The sequence below is a fragment of the Centrocercus urophasianus genome, unplaced genomic scaffold (genome assembly GCF_019232065.1).
Source record: "Centrocercus urophasianus isolate 14NV4802_14NV808 unplaced genomic scaffold, USGS_Curo_1.0 seq_13, whole genome shotgun sequence".
Taxonomy (NCBI): domain Eukaryota; kingdom Metazoa; phylum Chordata; class Aves; order Galliformes; family Phasianidae; genus Centrocercus; species Centrocercus urophasianus.
This window is the reverse complement of record NW_024884475.1, coordinates 13,976,087-13,994,280: the sequence shown is the minus strand read 5'-3', so window position 1 is coordinate 13,994,280 and position 18,194 is coordinate 13,976,087. Positions and strand designations below refer to the sequence as shown.

General features: G+C 39.7%; 1 protein-coding gene across 3 annotated transcripts in view; it reads left to right on the top strand.

Annotated features, from left to right (window-relative positions):
* Positions 1–9,851: 9,851 nt before the first annotated feature.
* The window catches only part of TAPT1 (transmembrane anterior posterior transformation 1), a 37,156-nt gene continuing 28,813 nt past the window's right edge, over positions 9,852–18,194 (top strand). Inside the window, exons 1-3 of one of the 3 annotated variants that reach the window (XM_042811681.1) lie at positions 9,852–9,952; positions 14,958–15,088; positions 17,735–17,853. In XM_042811681.1, coding sequence (XP_042667615.1) covers positions 15,062–15,088; positions 17,735–17,853 — 146 coding nt within the window. In that variant the 5' untranslated portion in view covers positions 9,852–9,952; positions 14,958–15,061. Of the gene's footprint in view, positions 9,953–10,130; positions 10,435–14,957; positions 15,089–17,734; positions 17,854–18,194 lie in introns of those variants that run through there. The other 2 variants (XM_042811680.1, XM_042811682.1) reach the window with 2 other exon arrangements.

Below are 18,194 nucleotides of genomic sequence, written 5' to 3'. Positions count from 1 at the left end.
TCTATTATTTTAATATTGTTACTTCTGGCAGGCATGATTACACAATTTCCAGAGGTCAAAGTGAACCATCGCTAGCTTGTATCTGAGTGCTTATACAACACTGACATGAATGATCTTAGATACCACCACGCAGTTTAATTAAAATAGGAATACATGATTCTTGACAATAAATATTATGCTAGTTCTCTAAATTATACAAAGAAAAATAAAAAATATGATTTTCATTTTTGGTCATAGATTTTAAATCCAAGCTTTTGTTGGTAAAATGAGTATAGTCTTCAAGAATGTAATTTTCTAGAACTGAAAATCATTGTGTTGTGGACACTAAAAGTAATCCCGTGTTTGCCTGTTGTATCAGCAACATTCACATTCATTTTGTATAGTGAGGAAGAATGCCTTCTTCCTAGTAAAAGGCACCTTGCCCTTTTGGCTACTTGGGTGGACTGATAAAATATGTACGTAACAGAAACTGTTTTGTTACCTCTCACTATATTCCTATATCCCTTACTGCTTTTCTATCTACTTATTTGTCATTGTTATAACTTGATTTATTACTGCTGTAATCTCCAGCATAGACAGGAAAATTCTTTGAGCAATATCCTGTGCTTTATTTGTATGGGAGATATGATGAATTTATATGACAGTGCATCAACAACGGTTAACAATCAAGCAAATGAAATCCAGATATAAAAGTTATGATATTTGCTGCACTGTTTTAGAATTTCAGAGATATTAACAGATGTTTCTGAATTAGGCTTCACAGTTCTGAAAAGATGCCATAAGTAATAAGTATCCTCATTTTATATATAGGAAAAATGTATTCTGGAAATAATTATTCTACTTTCCACAGAAGGAGCTTGTTGACTCCCCATGTTTGCACAATAAACTTTCCTACTCTCTTCATATTTTAAATGATCATTCGTAAGTCTTCCAATGCAGAAAAACTCCTTACTTAGCCCTCTGGTTGAGAAGCAGATAAACTTTCCATTTGTTCCAAACAGACGACGTGGCTTTTGCTAAAATAGTTTACATTTTGTTCCGTGCATTTCATTTCTAGTTGGATTCAAATGTCAACAAATTGATCCTTGGCAAACAAAGCTTTCCACTATGTAATGATATTTCCTCATTAAACTAATTACTTCACTGTATCTGTTGAAATATTGCTTTTAAAGTAATTGGAGACTTACATATCCATGTTCTTTATGCAAATTAAAATGCATAGCTATACTTAGTAAATGGGAAAACTGCCTAGGAGTTAGAGTTGTTCCCAACCTGGAAATCCATTTCCACAAGAGAAATTCAGTGGTTAAGCCACTCCTGAATTTAAATTAAAATATTTAAGCCTGTGTGGCTAAAATTACACTCATCAACCAGGATCAAAATTTCTGAATACAAGTGACTTCATTGTAAAACAGCTTGTCATCTACAATTGCCTCTAACCCAATAAGATTTGTCATTGCTCTCACTTTCTCAGAGCTGGATTATTTGCTCAATTAATTCCTTGAAGGTTTATAGAAATCAGACTTTGTTGCACATAACTACTGTGGTGCAGTAGTTCAGTCTACTTCATAACTTCAAAGGGCAGGAGGCTTCTGGCATCACAGCGATAGAATGGTCACTGCAAACAAATGGTAGTGTGTAACTCTCTCCCAGGAGTTCAGTTATTTTCCGGAGTTAAACATTCAACTCCTGGCTATCCCTTCAGGAACATGATGTGGCCAATCCTGTGGCCTGTTCAACAGGGTGTATACCAGCTCACATAGGGCAGCCTAGAGGTCTGAAGGGTCAAAGCGACTATTCAGAGTTTTAAAAATGTGGCTACTGAGAACATGAACCAAACACAGCCAAGAAGGTGACAACAAGACCTTCCATTGAAATACACTGTAGAAATGAAAGGTGAATTGGCACCATAAGAAAATCTTAACTCACACAGCAGCAGAAGTCAGGAACGTGTTGTGACTAGGAAAGAGTTAACCAAAAGAAATACTTGTTCTGAGAACATTATTCTCCTTTCTTGTTAATTCCCAGGTTTTAATTAAACAATACCTACTCTTGCTTGTATACATCATGGTTTCCAAATTAAATGTATATTGTGCTCTAAAAGTAAGGACATACTCTCTTACTGGAACTGTGAAATATTAGTATGAAACAAGGTGTGCATAGAGGGCTAAAGTATATTGCCACAAAGTGAAGTGTGCAGCATGCAGTTAAGACAACAGCTCTGCATTCATCCAAGGGACAAAGCTCAAACATTGTGTTTTTGTTTAAAATACTAATTCTCAAGTTTCATTTTTAATAATTTCACTTACGGAAAGGGGAGAACTGCTATGAATTGTGAAATATAGGAGTACTAAGAGAGAACTGAATGTGCCAGCTGGGGATATACAAAGGAGAGAATGAGTCATATAACTTCTGGGTATTGCCAGTCATTTGGAAAGGGGTCGTCCTGACTGGGCAGGACTGCAATTATTAAAATTGATGTAACAAGCATTTATTCCTGGGTTGAAAGAACGAATGATCTGCTAGCAGATCATAATGATCATAAATGATCTGCCAGCAATGCTGTGTTAAAGGTTCTGTCAGCAATTATATTGTAGGGATTTATAACAGAACGAAAATAGTGCATCCTGATCACTAAAATAACTCCAGAGCCAGAGTTTGTATCAAGTTATCATAACTAAGCAGCTGACTAATGCCCACAAAAATATCTGTATGCATGGGAGTCATCTTTGTGCACGTCAGTTGGGTGATTGCTTGTGTACGGTGAGTTTCTGCTTCTAAACATCTCGGTACAATGTATAGGCACCTGAGTATGAGAAAAAGCATTTCAGTGTTTAGGTACTCTAAACGAATATATGAACACCAGTGCACACCTGTGCATGTTTTTTAGGCCAAAGCAAGCCATTAGACTGTAAAAGACTGTAAAGAAATTAATATTCGTATGGTTGAGTAAGAAGTTAATCTAGCACTTCACAGTAAATCCCTGTAACAGAAATGCTGACGGTACTTTAAATGTAATAGTGTTAAGAGACATCATTTACAAGGACATTTTCTTAGTCAGCTGCTAGCGATTGAAAATGTGCTTTCGTAAGATTTTCCAAAAATGAATATATTTCACTTGGTTAGATTAAAATTTTGGATTCTTTGACCAGTTTATGGTTTCACCAAGGCCTATGCACTGGTATCTTCAGTGTGATCTAAGTGGATGACAGACAGATTTTCAGGTTTTACTCATCGTGTCCTTCTCTGTGTTCTGTCAACTATTAAGCCAGCTTTGGTGCATATCATTTTTTGTAAATTAAAAAATCTCACAAAAATAATAATTTTAAAATGGAAGGGAAAAACATGTTTAGTTAATGTTTTGTTTGTTGATGCAAAGGTAGGGCAGGTAGGGTTACTTTGCAAGATTATCAATCATTTTCAGTATGACTGCCTACATTTATTATCTGCCAGGGCTCAGAGAGAAATCCCAAACACATTCCAGTGCATCTTGTTACTCATCAAGGTAGAGCAATACTCCTGGAGTTTCAAGTGGTGATTGGATTTGTACAGAGCTTGCCAAATTAAAATTGCCTACTTTAAAATAATAATAAAAAAAAAACCTTGAAAAAAAAGGGACAGAAAATTTAGAGTTCCAGTTGACAGTGTACTCTTATCTCACCAAGCTATCACAGAGGGTCTTGGAGAAAATAAGTGACAAAAGAAATCAATCCCTCAATGCCGTGACTCTAATGTTGATAGACACAATTTCATATATTGCTAGATATCGATATAAATATAGATATAATGGTTTGTGAATACATCAAAAACCCATGGCTGCACACAAATATAGAAAAGATCATACAAACTATGCTGGCATGAGTGGAATGAATTCAGAGTTGAACCTGATCCAAACACCGCTGTCACATTTGAAAACTGAATTGTAGGAGTTAATAACTAAAATGATAACTAAAGCAAATACCAGTCTCAAGGGAAGACAATTATTCAAAAGCGTAGCACTGAACACTTGCCTGAATGAGACTGGCTAAGTGTTAAAACAACACTTAGATCCTGAACTTGATTCTGATTTCAATATTCTGTTGCCATACATGTAAATATGTGTGTTTATGTCTATTAAAACATTATCTGCCCGTGTGAAGAGCAGTTCTGAATAAGGTTCTTTACCTTCGCAGTTTTGTTCACATTGGAATTAGATAATCTGCACGTATTATAGCACCACTGATTCAATTAAACAAAAAAAATTTTTTCTTTCAGACATCAAATAATTCAAAACCCGACCCAAACTCATGACAATTGTATGAATCCACTTGTAAAGCATGACTTAATTTTGACTTACAATTGCTAAAGGTTTGGACTCAGAGCTGCTAGGTATATATTTGTAAGCAATACATATCTTCTATGTATGTTACGGAAAGTGTATTTTCATGCATAACTATAATTGCAAAATGGGCCACAATTTTCTGAAGTAACCTAAACTGGGAATCCCAGAACCACTTAACCGATATATCCAGTCCTCCAGGAGGCTAAACATTTTTGAAGAACACATTGCTAGTGACTAAAATCAGGAAAGCCCTTGCCCTTACGTTTAAATCTAACACATCTGAATTCTCTCCTGAGTATAGATGCTTTCCTGAAGTGAGAGACTTATGATCCTATCTAGGGATCTTGCATGCTAATTGTAGGCATAAAACTTTATCTATCTACCTATCTGCATACTTCATCACAACAGATATTTTCCTGCTGTGCTGAGATTTTGAGCTTATTAAAATCAACAGCACTGTTTACAGCAACTCTGATTACTAAATACACCTATAACATGGATTTCCATCTCTCTTTGGGTTTAGCATGACTGAGAACTCATCCTTTAAGTCAAGGCAAATAACTCAGATCATTTTGAGTTTCGGTTTTCATCTCTGCTCCTTGGACCTGAAAAAAATATGAAGAAATGGTAGACATAAACTCCTACATTAGGAAACCAGTATTGACAATTAACTTACCTTATGAAACCTGAGAAAAACAAGCAAACAACAAACACTGCAAACAAACACTGCCCATTATGAAAATTTCATTTTTAGGTACATGAAACTCGTCTTTTAGAGCTGAGACCAATGCTATTCTTTTCCCATTTCATGATTTTTGAAACCCTCATACCCTTTCTTTTTCTTTCCATCTGCATTTTATCTACTGATTTACACCCACCTATTCCCCTCACACCTCAACTCTGGCTTAGGTCTCCTAAGGCAGTAGTGAAAAGTAGCTTCACTTCTATAAGATTTAAAAACACCTTGCCATCTTTAAATGCTATGCAATATAACTACATTTATGTAACAACAAATAAAGGGGAAATAGGTGTTTCTTCCATCACTTCAGGATGAAGACTGGGACAAAATAACTTGAAATCTAAGAGATTCTGGAATCTCTCTATTATTTGCTTCCAAGTGCATGAACCTTGAGGGGAAATGCCCCATATACCATACAGATGAATTATGCTTGGGTTAAAAAGACCAGTTGCTGCCTCTTCTCTGAGGTCTTTTTATAAGGGTAGTGAAGCAGTAGAACAAGTTGCCCACAAAGGCAGTGGATGCCCCATCCCTGAAGACATTCCAGGCCAGGCTGGATCAATTTCTGAGCAACCTGATAGAGCTGTAGATCTTTCTGCTCATTGCATGGGAGTTGGACTAGATGCCCTCCCCTTCCAACTCAAACAATTCCATGATTCTATAAGGCAGCTGTGGGGTTTTGCTCAAGATACAAACCCAAAAGAAATCTCTACACCAAGAAATCAGATCACAGGCAAGAAAAGACTGATCCAGAGAGTCACAGAAAGGCATTTTCTTGAACAAAATACTTGAGATGTCATACAGGGAAAGAGCTATAGAAATATTAAACTAGGGATCTTGTGTAAGTCTGAAAAAAAGTGATGACAAAAAGTATATTATGATAAAATAATGTTTTTATTGATCCTGATGATGTTCATTGATCCTGAACTAAATTTCTGTACCTCTGCACTCCACTCTTTGAACTTCTGAACTGGGGTCTCAAGACAGGTGCTACATAGAAATATCTCAAAAGAATGATTTCTTCTAAATGTTAGACAGGTGGCAGGAATGGAAAATAATGCTGTTACTGGAAAGTACCATTGATTTTGACTATGGAACACCTCCTTTTCTATACAATAGCGTATCTGCAGCAAACAAATAATGGAAATGTACCAGCGAGAAGTCAAACCTGACTTTCAGGTAGCGTATTGCATAACACAATTTGTACTTGCATTATTCAAGGACATGCTGAAACTGAGTAATGTCCTTAGCTTACCTAAGAGTAAACCTAATCTTTGCTGAGAATACAACTCAGAAAAAAAATATGATCAACTGTACATTTTATAGTGAGAAAAGAAAATAAAACATGTAAGTGAAAAATGTTCAGTGCTAGATCGTGTTTATAGGCTTTTATTTCTTACACAGATTGTTTTTCACATACGAAGATTATCCCACAGAAAAATTCTTCTACTGCTTAGATGTTGAACATAAAATGGAGGAGGGAATCTCTGCAAGATTTTTCTCTTGTGGGCGTAAACAGATATTTTTAACTTCAGATATGAAACAGAACCAACTGAGATAGAATTAGATCACATTTCCAACCAATACTTTTGTACCTTGCAAATATATGACAGCTGTGATTTGGAAAGATTTAGAACAAAGTTTGTTAATATTGGTTGTTGCTAAGAGATGCATTGCCTTTAGTAGAAGAATGAATATGCACCCACACCAAGAGGATCAATTAACTACAAGTCACAAATCTAATACATTTTGCTTTTGTTATGAAAAGGTCTGAAAATATTTTCTTGTGGAAAAATTGTCACTATTGGACTTTGGGTTCATGAGTTTTCTTGACTTGCCTCCTCACAGAAGGTGCACCTGGTGATGTCATTTTTTAAAATGAAAAATGTTCAAAGATGACACAGAATCCTGTAAAGTTACCAGACGTTATCAGATGTTTTTGTATAGTTACATTTGTTGCATTACTATTATCACCATTTTCTCACTTAATAATACTTTACTGCTAACTTAGGTATTCTCCAGTTTCACTTACCTCTGTTTTGTACAGTACACTGAGTTTCCATCCTCTTCTCAAGACTTCTTTCACATTTCTTAACCTATGGCAATAATTTACTTCTTTTATTACCTATCACTTTGTTGACAGGTTTTTGTGACGTTTGTATTGCTCTCCAAAATAAACTCTTATTTAACCTTTTTAATCTCTTTTTTAGCACATTTCACTGATTAACTATCCATGTTAATAGGGGATATCTGACTTTGTAGGGGTAAATGACAGATGCCAAAGTCTGGAAAGACAACTGAATTCTGCCAGCAGAAAGCACTGCAAAGAAAGGTTACCTATTATCTGGGTCTTCTTCACAACACTTTGTTGAGTCTTTTGGACAAAAAAGAATCCAGTGCAGCTAAAGGAAGATTGTAATATGTATAAAAATGCTAATTACACTATCTTCATCAGGAGACAGAATAGTTGCAATCAGCAACTAACAGCAATCAGTACTCAGGAACTAAAACTGAGCTGGACATATTATGAAAGTTTTAAAACTTCTAAGTGTCAGAAGAAATCTCCTGATATCATATCAGCAATATTCCTTCCATTGTGCTTATGTATCAGGTACATTATAGGTAGATAATTGTTATTCCAGAATACATATGGGCAATCTAAAGTTAAAAAAAAAAAAAAAAAAAAAAAAGAGGTGACCTTCACAAGCTCCAAAAATCAGCAGTACTCATTTTTCTAATAAAATGCAGGTAGTTCTTTATTCCCAGTCTGCGTGCACTCTATGAGCGTCCAAATGGTTTCAACTGTTACATGAATGAAGCCGCATTTTCTCCTTGGGGAGAGTCATTAGTTTGAAACACCTCCCCTGCAAACCATCTCTCTTGGAAAAAAGAACTCCATCTGTGGGAATATATACAGGATAGTGTCTTGTTCCACGAAAAATTGATTTGGAAAAAAGATTTGTGAATGGTTATGAAACTGCAGTGTGGATTCTGACCCTTTGCACAGTCACTCAGTAATATGCCCCTTAGCAGATAAGCTATGGAAAGCAACAAAACACAACTTGAAGTGCCCAAACAACAGATGGCCCCAGATAACTCCTCGCAGCAAAGCCACTACTTCCTATACCAACACCACTATAATTTTTTACTAAACGACTTTTCCCTTCTGAATTTGCTGGTTCAAAGACCTTGAGAGTGGATCTTGCTGCTGTTGAGTGACTTTTTTGAAGTGGCCAACTTGCAAAAATGCCACATGTAATAGCTGACACACACATACCTCTGCACATGCAAATGAGCACACAAAAATTCTGGCCAGCGATGGGTTACAAACTGCATGTAAAACTCAGGAAAAAGAAATGCAGGGACTCAGTGCGTATTATCTTGAGACTATCTGCTCAATGTACTTTTGAGGTGTCAAAAACAAAAGTGAATTATTTGCTGGAAAGTACTGCAGTCTTACTATTACCATGCCTTCAGCCAAACTATTTCAAATGGAAAACTGGAAGATACTGTAAACTAAGCAAGGTTATCTTGGGTCAGCCCGAGATATACGAAATGTCACAACTAATGCAGATAATTCAACGGGCTTCTCAACGGGCCTCAAGAAAGAAGACACAGTTAGATGATGCTTGATGCTGCAGACGCCCTCATTCAGATACAATTGATAACAAGGTTGTTACAATTTGTTGTCCTTAAAGACAGTGAGAGGCATCTCACAGACAGATATAGCCATTATGCACAATTGGAAGGAGAGAAGCAGTCTCTCAGAGTGTCCACGCACTGCAGCTTTTTCCTGCTGAGAGGAAGTTATCAGGTAATTTTTAGTAGTTTCTGTTCTGCATCCCAATTTTCAACTGCTTTTTAAACCCACACAAAAAAGAAGGCAGAATCCAAAACTGTGGATGTACTGCAGCTATCCCTGTTAGCACTCTGATACTATTACATATTTTAAGTCTCTGTTAAAAGCACTCCTTTGCCTGAAAAATTTGAAGACCTGGACTAATCCTACCTGATGTGGGGCATTCAGAACCACTAATGGCAGTGGAAATGGGTACTTCTAGACTATTCAAGGCCTGAAATGTTCTGAGACAACCCTCTCTTCACTTAACTCAGATTTATAGGGGAAAACTATATACACTGTGGTCTTCCAAAGCAAGAATAAAGCATTCTTTGTTTTTTCAGGATAAGTAGCTAAATATTAAGCTGAACAAATCTGGCCTCTGAAAGCATGATAAGAACAGAAGTGAACGTGAAGGAGATCTTGTACTTGAATTTCAGGCCAGGTGTTTTGTCCCTGTGCTCATGTGAACTCTGCCTTCACACAAGTACTCTGTCAGTCCCTTGAGCAGCACTTTGTGTGCTTTGTTCTAAAAGCTGCAAACATTTTTGAGAATGGAACAATTGCTTTTCATAAATACGGCCAGCAGCGGCACACTGCAACTAACTAAACACATTTCCAGCCTCAGCAAGACCGAGCTGCAAGACTTCAGGGGTGGCTGGGGTCAGGCTGGGGTTGCTGGCCTTAGTGGCCACCTGGAGCACTGGTGGCCTGCAGGTGTGCAGGTGGGTCATACAGCTTGGCTCCTGGGCCGCAGCAACGTTCAGCTGCACAGAGACAGCGGTGTGCCGACCTCAGATCTGTACCGCATGTCATTGAAATCCCGTTGGCATTACAGTTAATAATCCACCCCTCGCACTCCTGACCACAGCCTTATTTGCGTGGTGCGGTGCAGGTTAACAGCGTGCGCTATTTACACTTGCTTTGAACTCTAGCTCCAGACCCCGTGCGACCTTTACGCGCACGCTCCTCAGGCCAACAGCAGCGGGCCCGCCAGCTCCGTTCCCTCAGACAAACATCTTTATTTGCACGTCGCTATAGCTACAAAACCACGGTAAGCGCAAGGGCCCCGCGGGACACAGGAAGACTCCGCGATGCGGCAGGCCGAGCGCCGGGCGGCCGGCACACAAGCGGTTAATGCCGCGCAAGATGGCGCCGCGCCGCCTTTCGCCCCTCCCCGCGCTCAGTGCTGGAGCGGCAGCCGGGACGAGCCGCGCCGCCGTCGCGCGGTGATGAGTCACAGCCAGGGGCGCGGCGCGGCGCGCGGCTCGGGGGCGGCGGGCGCGGAGCGGGCGGCGAACATGGCCGGCGTTAGCGACGCCGCCGCGCCGGGCGGCGGCGCAGAAGGGCGGCGCGGCGGCGGCCCGGAGCAGCTGCAGCAGGACGGCTGTCGCGGGGAACCGAAAAGTCTGTGGGGGAGCAGCGAGCTGCGGCCGCCTCCCACCGGCCCGGGGCAGCCGTCGCCGCAGCAGCGAACGGAGACGCTGGGGTTCTACGAGAGCGACCGGGGCAGGAAGAAGAAGCGGGGCCTCTCGGGTGAGGAGCGCGGCTGGGCGGGCAGAGGGACCCCGGGTTGAACGGACCCCTGCCGGGCGCGCTCCGGAGCGAGTGCCAGGCCGTGCTGTGCCTGCGGGGCGAGCGGCTGCGAACGGAGCGGCCTGGGCTGCCGGGTCGAGGCGGCGGCCGAGGAACTTGAGCGAGGGGGAGACTTCAAAAAAGTGCGCCGGGAACCGCGGCGGGACGGCTCTGCTCCCGACCCTGCGCACGGAGCTCCGCGCTCGGCGGGCTGAGTGTCCGCTTTTGGCGCGTTGGGAAGCGGACGGAGAGCGGTGAAGTGTGACACAGCGCGCTAGTAGTTGCGGGGCTGATTGTGAGCGGTGTGGGTATCTGCGGTGGTGCTGCGCTCTGAGGTTTAAGGGCAGGCGGTTAAAGCCGCTAGCTGCCTAAAGAAGGGCTGTGGGAGGTGGGTGTTTGCACCTGTGCTCTGAGCTCCGCTGGGCGCTGTAACTTTCTGCCTCCTGTACCAGAGCCGCTCCGTGGCTGAGCGTTTGTACCATGAGTGTGACGCCTCCTGCCTCCGCTGCTGAAAGGAGCGGTGCTCCCAAAGCAGCGTGTGGAGTTGTGTAGAGTTTAGAACTCGCTCGCTACGTGTAGCTTACCAACAAAGAATTTTATAAGGAAGAATAACAAAAGAAAGCGTGATGGGCTTTGCTATCATCTGTAGCTTTGTTGAAGTTCACAGGGCAGCATTTCAGGAGTCCACTGAGTCAACTTGGAAATCCAGTCCACAAACATTAAAAACCAACTGTGGTATGGTTAATTTAGTCTCGGCAAGTTCATCAAGAACTTTATTAGCTCTGTAGTTTCAGTTGTGCTTTGCTGAAAATGTGGAAGGGGCTCAAGTTTTCAGGCTGATTGCCGCAGTGTTGGCTTGAATGTGATGCTATGGGTTGTTCCTGACAGAAAAGGGAAAAAACAATTAAAACATTTACTAACAACAGAACACTTTCTCTCTAAGCTTGACGAGTGTTATGTCATTATTTCCTAAGACTTGCAGCATCACTGATGGCATCACTATTGTGGTGTTACTGAAACTGCTGCAGTTTCCATAGTTGTAAGGAATTGATAACAATGCTATGAATTGCTTTGTGATGGGACAGAAACAGTTAAATACACATCTCTGTGCCTGAAAGATAGCTGAATGGGGAATTTCTTAAAGCAAAGAAATTGGTATGGAGGAAAGGGGGGGAGCTGTCTTACAGCAATTGATAGAAAATGGAGAAGGAAAAAAAAAGTCAGAAGTCATCAGTGCTCTCTCTTTCTTTGAGAAAACATTATAGAAAAATGAGTTTCTTGGTAGAGCAGCTAAAAATTGTAACTTGTCTTTGCTGGTAGCAATATATCTCATAGTGTGTAGAAGCAGGGTGGTGAAACAGCACAAGTACTGTACAGAGAATTTGTCTGGAGTAGAAGAAAATAATTAATTTAACTATATATCATGCTGCTTTAATTTTGAGTGGCATGCATGTTTATGGAAGAATTGTGTGTTTCAAAGTGAGTACCTGAAACTTATGCTTAGGATGAATGTTCTGATTGTTTCTCAACAGAAAGTTTTTGAGCTACAGAGGATTTTGCATTTGCACAAGTTTTCCTGTCCATTTCTGGTTAATGGTTATCCTTTGTGTTGCTATGCATTGAAGTATAACCTGGGTAAATCATTATCTTTGCACCTTGAGGAAGTAACTATGGGCTTTAATGTTTTGAAGATCCTTGTGCTTTCTGCCCTGAGGTGGGGTGGTGAATGAGAATACTTCAAGCATTAAGACTGTGCTACCTATTAAACTTAAGCTGTGATCTGTAACTTTTTTTTCTTTAACAGGAAAAAATTAAGGAATTTGAAGGAGGAGTTGGAACATTTCATTCATTTTAAAAGAAATGGTGTTTTGGTAGCAGAATTAAGCCATTTTTCAGGTGCTTAGTTGCTCTGGGCTGCTTTGATATCTCATCCTGTTCACTTGCTTGCTGTGTGTATCCTACAGGGTCAGCTGCTGATCCATTTCACAGCTTTGTTGGCACAGAAGCAGGGCTGAAGCTGGGTGCTCAGGAAGGAGGTTGCTGTGACTGTAGCTCAGTGTGCCCCACTGCTGGAGGGGTTGTTTACCAGGCATAGTCTAGAACGCTTGTATTGATAACTGCAGGCACGAGAAGTTCCTGGGGTGCGGCCAGGTGGAGGAAGGCTAAAATCATTTGGTTTTCAACAATGGGGCTGTGAGCCAATTCATGTGAGGTGATGGGAAGTGGGAACTAACAGTTCCAGATACTCGATGATGGCTGCCTATGTGCAAATACTTTGTAGGAAGCTTCAGTTACTTGAGATGCATTATCTTTAAGTTACAGAAGGTTGGTTACCTGTGGCATGAGAAAATGTACCTTGGCACTTACCAGAGTAGTTAAGCTTAGGTAAGAATATACAAATTAAATTTTGTGAACATTCTGGGTTTGTCTCCCAGTTTTTGTTTAGAAGTTTCAAATGGTAATATTATAGAGGAGAGCTTGAGAGAACGAGTTTGCAAGAGATCTGAGCCTCCGTTTAGTGGTTTGAACTTCTGCCGTTATTTTTCTGGAATGAACTTTGATTGAAACCTTAAATGTCAATATTAGTTTTCACTACTCATTAAACTGCATGGTGTTTGGTTATTTTAAAATAAACACCTTGAGGGTTACAGCGGCCATAGTCTACTAGAAGTGGATCAGTTATACACAAATTGTAAGGACCTGTTTAGATAGTGTTTTTGACAGGGGAAAGCAGTTAGGTTCACATAGATGAAAACAAATCCTGGTTGAAATGATCTCTAAAGAATATTCGTTTATGTTAAGATACCACTACAAGCTTCAGAATGTTTGTAATCCTCAGCAGTTCTAATCCCATGCAGATACATGCACTCACCACCCAAGGCAGTGTAGGACACAAGCCAACCTGCATTTGCAGCTGCTCTTATTCCTCTCAAAACTCTTTGTAATTTTTTGGATAGTGTTTCATCCAGCTGATGGTTGTCATATTCAGTGAAATCCATTTTGGGAAGCTGCTGTCTGACAGTTTGGGGTGAACTGTTCACATGCACTATCTCTACTTGTATTCCCACCTCAGCAACTGTTGTTCTCAAGGCTATTTTACTAAAGATGAAGGCAGCCTGATCCCTTCACCATCCTCCTGCAAGTGTGGGGCACTGTACTGCGCAAGGCTTCCCCAGTTGTTACTGAAACTCACTGAGATCTGGATCTTCTACTAAAGAGCATGTTTTTGTCCCGTGGTGAATGCACTGTAGCTTCTTGCCTGTCTGTCTACATAGGTGATTTGTATCTTTTGCATGTTGTGTGATTGCTGGGAGCATCTATTTTTAAGCGTCAGTAATAACCAGACATACTGAACTGTACTGAGTGTGCTGTCGCTTCTGAAGTGTTTCAGGGGGGAGGTGATGATCACAGACCTTGTCGGTGAGCACAGACTCACGAGCTCAACTTCCTTATGCTGATAGCTTCAGTTCTCATGTTTATGCTGTATATTTCCTTTGAAAAACTATTCTGCACAAAGGCTCTTCTAAGGCCACATGGCTTGACTGAAAACTTAAGTCAGACTTCAGCGTATCTATCCAGATCTGTCAAAGTGTCAAAGACCTGTACATCATAGAATCACAGAATAGTTTGGGTTGGAAGAGATCTTAAGGCCTGTCCTGTTCCACACCCTTGCCATGGGCAGGGCTGCCACCCAGCAGCTTGGGCTGCCCAGGGCCCCGTCCAACCTTCTACAGGAATAGGGCTCTCGCAGCTTCTCTGGGTGTCCTGCTTCAGTGGCCTCATTATCCTCTAAGTAAAGATTTTTTTCTAACATCTGACCTGAAATTCCCTTTCTTTTAGTTTTAAACCTCTCCTGCTTGTCCTATCGCTATCTGCCTGTGTAAAAAGTTAATCTCTCTCCTGTTTATAAACTGCCTTCAAGTACTGGAAGGCTGCAGTGAGGTCTCCCCTTTTGGAGCCTTTCTCTAGGCTGAACAAGCTCAACTCCCTCAACTTTTCTTCATAGGTGAGTTACTCCAGCCCTCTGATCATCTTAGTGGCCTCATCCAGCAGCTCTGCATCTTTCTTGTGCTGGGGCCCCCAGGCCTGGGCGCAGTACTCCAGCTGGGGCCTCACAAGGGCAGTGTAGAGGGAGATTTAATAAATCTAGCAGGACTCTTAGAATGGTAAGGATTAGATCCATTAGCATTCAGCATAACTTTATTTTAGTCATCTTTTGGAGAAGTAGGATGTCTGATGAAAATGATTGGTTGGGAGAAATAGTTTATTTTTCTTGTTGAGAGGTGATGGGGAGTGGGAAACAGAACTCGAATCCTGTATAGCTCCTTCCTTACGAAGTCACTTGACCTTCTGGTTGCTACTAGCAGAAAAGTACTGCGTTAGATACAATGGAACTGAAACATATAGCAAGTAACAAAAACATAGCAGTTTTATCATTCTTAGTGCCTGAAGTGTTTTCTGCTTGTGTGTGTCTCTGAATGTAGATCTTTCATTGCTGAGATTCATCAGTGCTGAGCTAACCAGAGGTTACTTCCTTGAACACAATGAAGCAAAGTACACAGAGCGGAGAGAGAGAGTATACACATGCATGCGGATACCAAAAGAACTGGAAAAGGTAAAGTACTTTTAAATAGTTCTTTAAATTTAAAGATAAAATCTACTGCATTAAGTTATTAAAAGGAATGTTTATTTTTGAACATTTTTCACTAAAAATAAATAAATAAATAAATAAAAATCTGCAGTGATTAACTTTCTGTGTTTTTAATTGAGAGCAACTCGTTGTTAACAGAAATGGGCATAACTAGCTTTCAAGTCCAGATGATGGTATTTGGGTTAATTCAAATGCAAAGATGTCACTTCAAGGAATGGTCAATCAAATTAAAAAACTTACTGTAAAATGTAATTATTCACTAAAATACAGCACAATTGTTTTAGCTAATTTTTCAGTCTGAAGATACGGTGATGGTTGAGTTTGTCTAAGGTTTTTGACTTTCACAGCCATCTGTTTTGCTTCTGGCCACTCTTTACCTCACCCTCCTTTCCTTCCCGTTTTCCAAGTGCTGTAGTCATTCCCATAGATGCCTTCCTGCCACTTCTTTTCTGTATGCCTAAATGTAATTCTGACCCTGCAGAAGCTCAGTATTCTGATGTAGAAGAGAAATTTGTTCTCACCCATTTTGAAACCCTCTAGGAGAGGATGTCAGATTTGAGAGACAGCCAGAATATGCTCAGTATAAGCAATGTTGGTAATAAAGTCATCTAGGCTGCATTATAACTGTATTGTACTCCTTTTTTAAGTGTATTACGGAAGAGTAATGCTGTTAAATTTCTCAAAATCTCTAGGTACAAAGTTGTATGGTAAACCTAATCTAATTAACAGTAAGCTATATTGAAGTAGGAGACCGGCTCCATGACTCTTCCCACCTCCCTCCCTCATCTTAAACACACAATTTATTTTTCATGAACTTTGGTGGCTGTTGAACCATTCTGAGATTTAAATTAGCTCGTAATCTGGCAGTGAATGCTTCATGTTTCTTGCTAAGATAGCATGTGGTGAACTGCTTAGCCTTTGTTCTCACTAATTCAGAGCCCATGTGGAGATGGGAGGGTAGCTGAGTAGAATAGCTTGAAGTAGGAGTAGAAAGTTCACAGAGCAGTGGAGGAAAAGTCTGGCTCCTGTTGTCCATGCCTTGCATAGCCCTCGAGTATCATTAAATTTATCCTTGGTCTGTGATGAGACCTGGTTTTACAGAATTAAATCCATCTCCACTGTAATTATGGAGGCTATTATGTGCAGTCCCTAAGCCACAGAAATTATTCTGAAGGATCATCACCATATGTTTCCAATAAATTTTTTTTAACTTGTAAGAACAAGCAAAGACCAACAGTCTTGTATAAATAAGGTTGATGTTCTAAGTAGTAGAACATCAGTAGAAATTCATGAGATTTTTGCACGGTAAATTAGACTTTATTGTCTGTTTTGAATGTCAATGGAAGAGTATGAAACTGAGCAGTAAGCAGATAGATTTAAAAAGTGATGGATGTCTTTTTACAGCGAGAGATTATGAAATAAATTTGTTCTTTGCTTGGGCTTAATCCAAGTTAGCTCACATTCTAGCTATAACAAATTGAATAATACCGAAAAAAAAAGAAAAAGTATGCTGGCAAGTACCTGGAAAGCAAATTAAATGGTGTATAGACCAGCTATTGTACGAATCACTCAACTGATGTGAAAGTCTGCTTAATTCAGAGGAAGTGTGTGAGACAGTAGGAAAGGAATGGAGGAATTATCTTAATGACTTGTATTGTTTACTACCTGGCAATGTAATTGCAGAGTAGTAATGTAAATCATAATCAGCTAGAGTGAGAATAAACTGGAATAAAATGTATCCTCTGATATTAGGTGAATACTTGATATTCTTTAAAGTGATTTTATTAGATATGCTTTTTTTTTTTTTTTTTAACATATACTTCTAATGCCAACACACTAGGACTTAATATTTAGGTAGAATTGGGGTGCTCAGAGTCCCATTCAGGAGATTAGACTTAGATTCACAAAGTGGAGGGGAGAAAAAAAAAAGAGGAAGGAACATCCAGAGAGAATCAGTTATATAACAGCTTTTTAATTACAGAATTTAGGTCTAGTTTAATTATCACACAGTAGGTTGACCTATGCCCACAGTTAAATGGCTTTAACTGTTTTGATAAACTGAGGAAGCATTTTAACTGAGGGCAAGTATGTAAATTTACCTCTTCATATTTCATATTCCTCTTTGTATGAAAGAAGGATGCGTAGTCCCCAAAGGGAAGTATCATAGCTGTAATTAGGTGTGTAATAGAAAACCAGCAAGGTAAAATCTGCTTTTTTTAGAGGGAGGAAAGGACATATTAAAAGACATACACATGGCAAATGGTTTTACACATGTATACAGCTTTAGAGGTTTGTTGGTTGTTTTTGTTTTTGTTTTTTTTTTTTCCCTGAGGTTAAAACATTAACTTCTGTAAACTTTGAAGGAAGTCACTGTTGGGAAACAAGCTGCAGTAACATCTAAATGCAATTAGTGAATTGTGGTTATCTGTATAGGACTTTGTTTGGGCCTCGTGGAGCACAATTTATGATGAAAGTCTTCCGAGCATATATAGTGTTGTGCTTATTTGATTAATTGAAGTAATATGTATTTTTCATACACAATATAATTCTGTATAAACTTTTTGTAACTCTGTATAACCTACTAACATCTGTTCTATTTTTATAATTTAGTTGATGTTTTTTGGAATCTTTTTGTGCCTGGATGCTTTTCTGTATATATTCACCCTGCTTCCTTTGAGAGTTTTTCTGGCAATGTTCCGATTCATCACTTTGCCTTGCTATGGATTACGGTAAGTTGTTTCAAGAGAAAGATGTTGATACACATAAATAACGTTTCTGATTATCTGAGTGGTTAACTTTTTGTGCCTTTCAGTGCTGTTTAAAGTACTAATGATTTCTTCCACTCTGAAGTAAATTAACAGTGCACGAGAAGTACTTCTAAGCTTTGCCAACAGTCACCAATTCTCATTGTTTCCTTCAGATGGTTTAATAACAATGTCTCTTAAACAAATTTAGGTTAATAAAGAACATACCCCTTGTAGTTTTGTTCTTCTGATATCTGTTTGAACAGGATTTTAGCTATTGTTTGACTTTGGAGTTAATGACTTGATCATTGTCTTTGACAGACTGA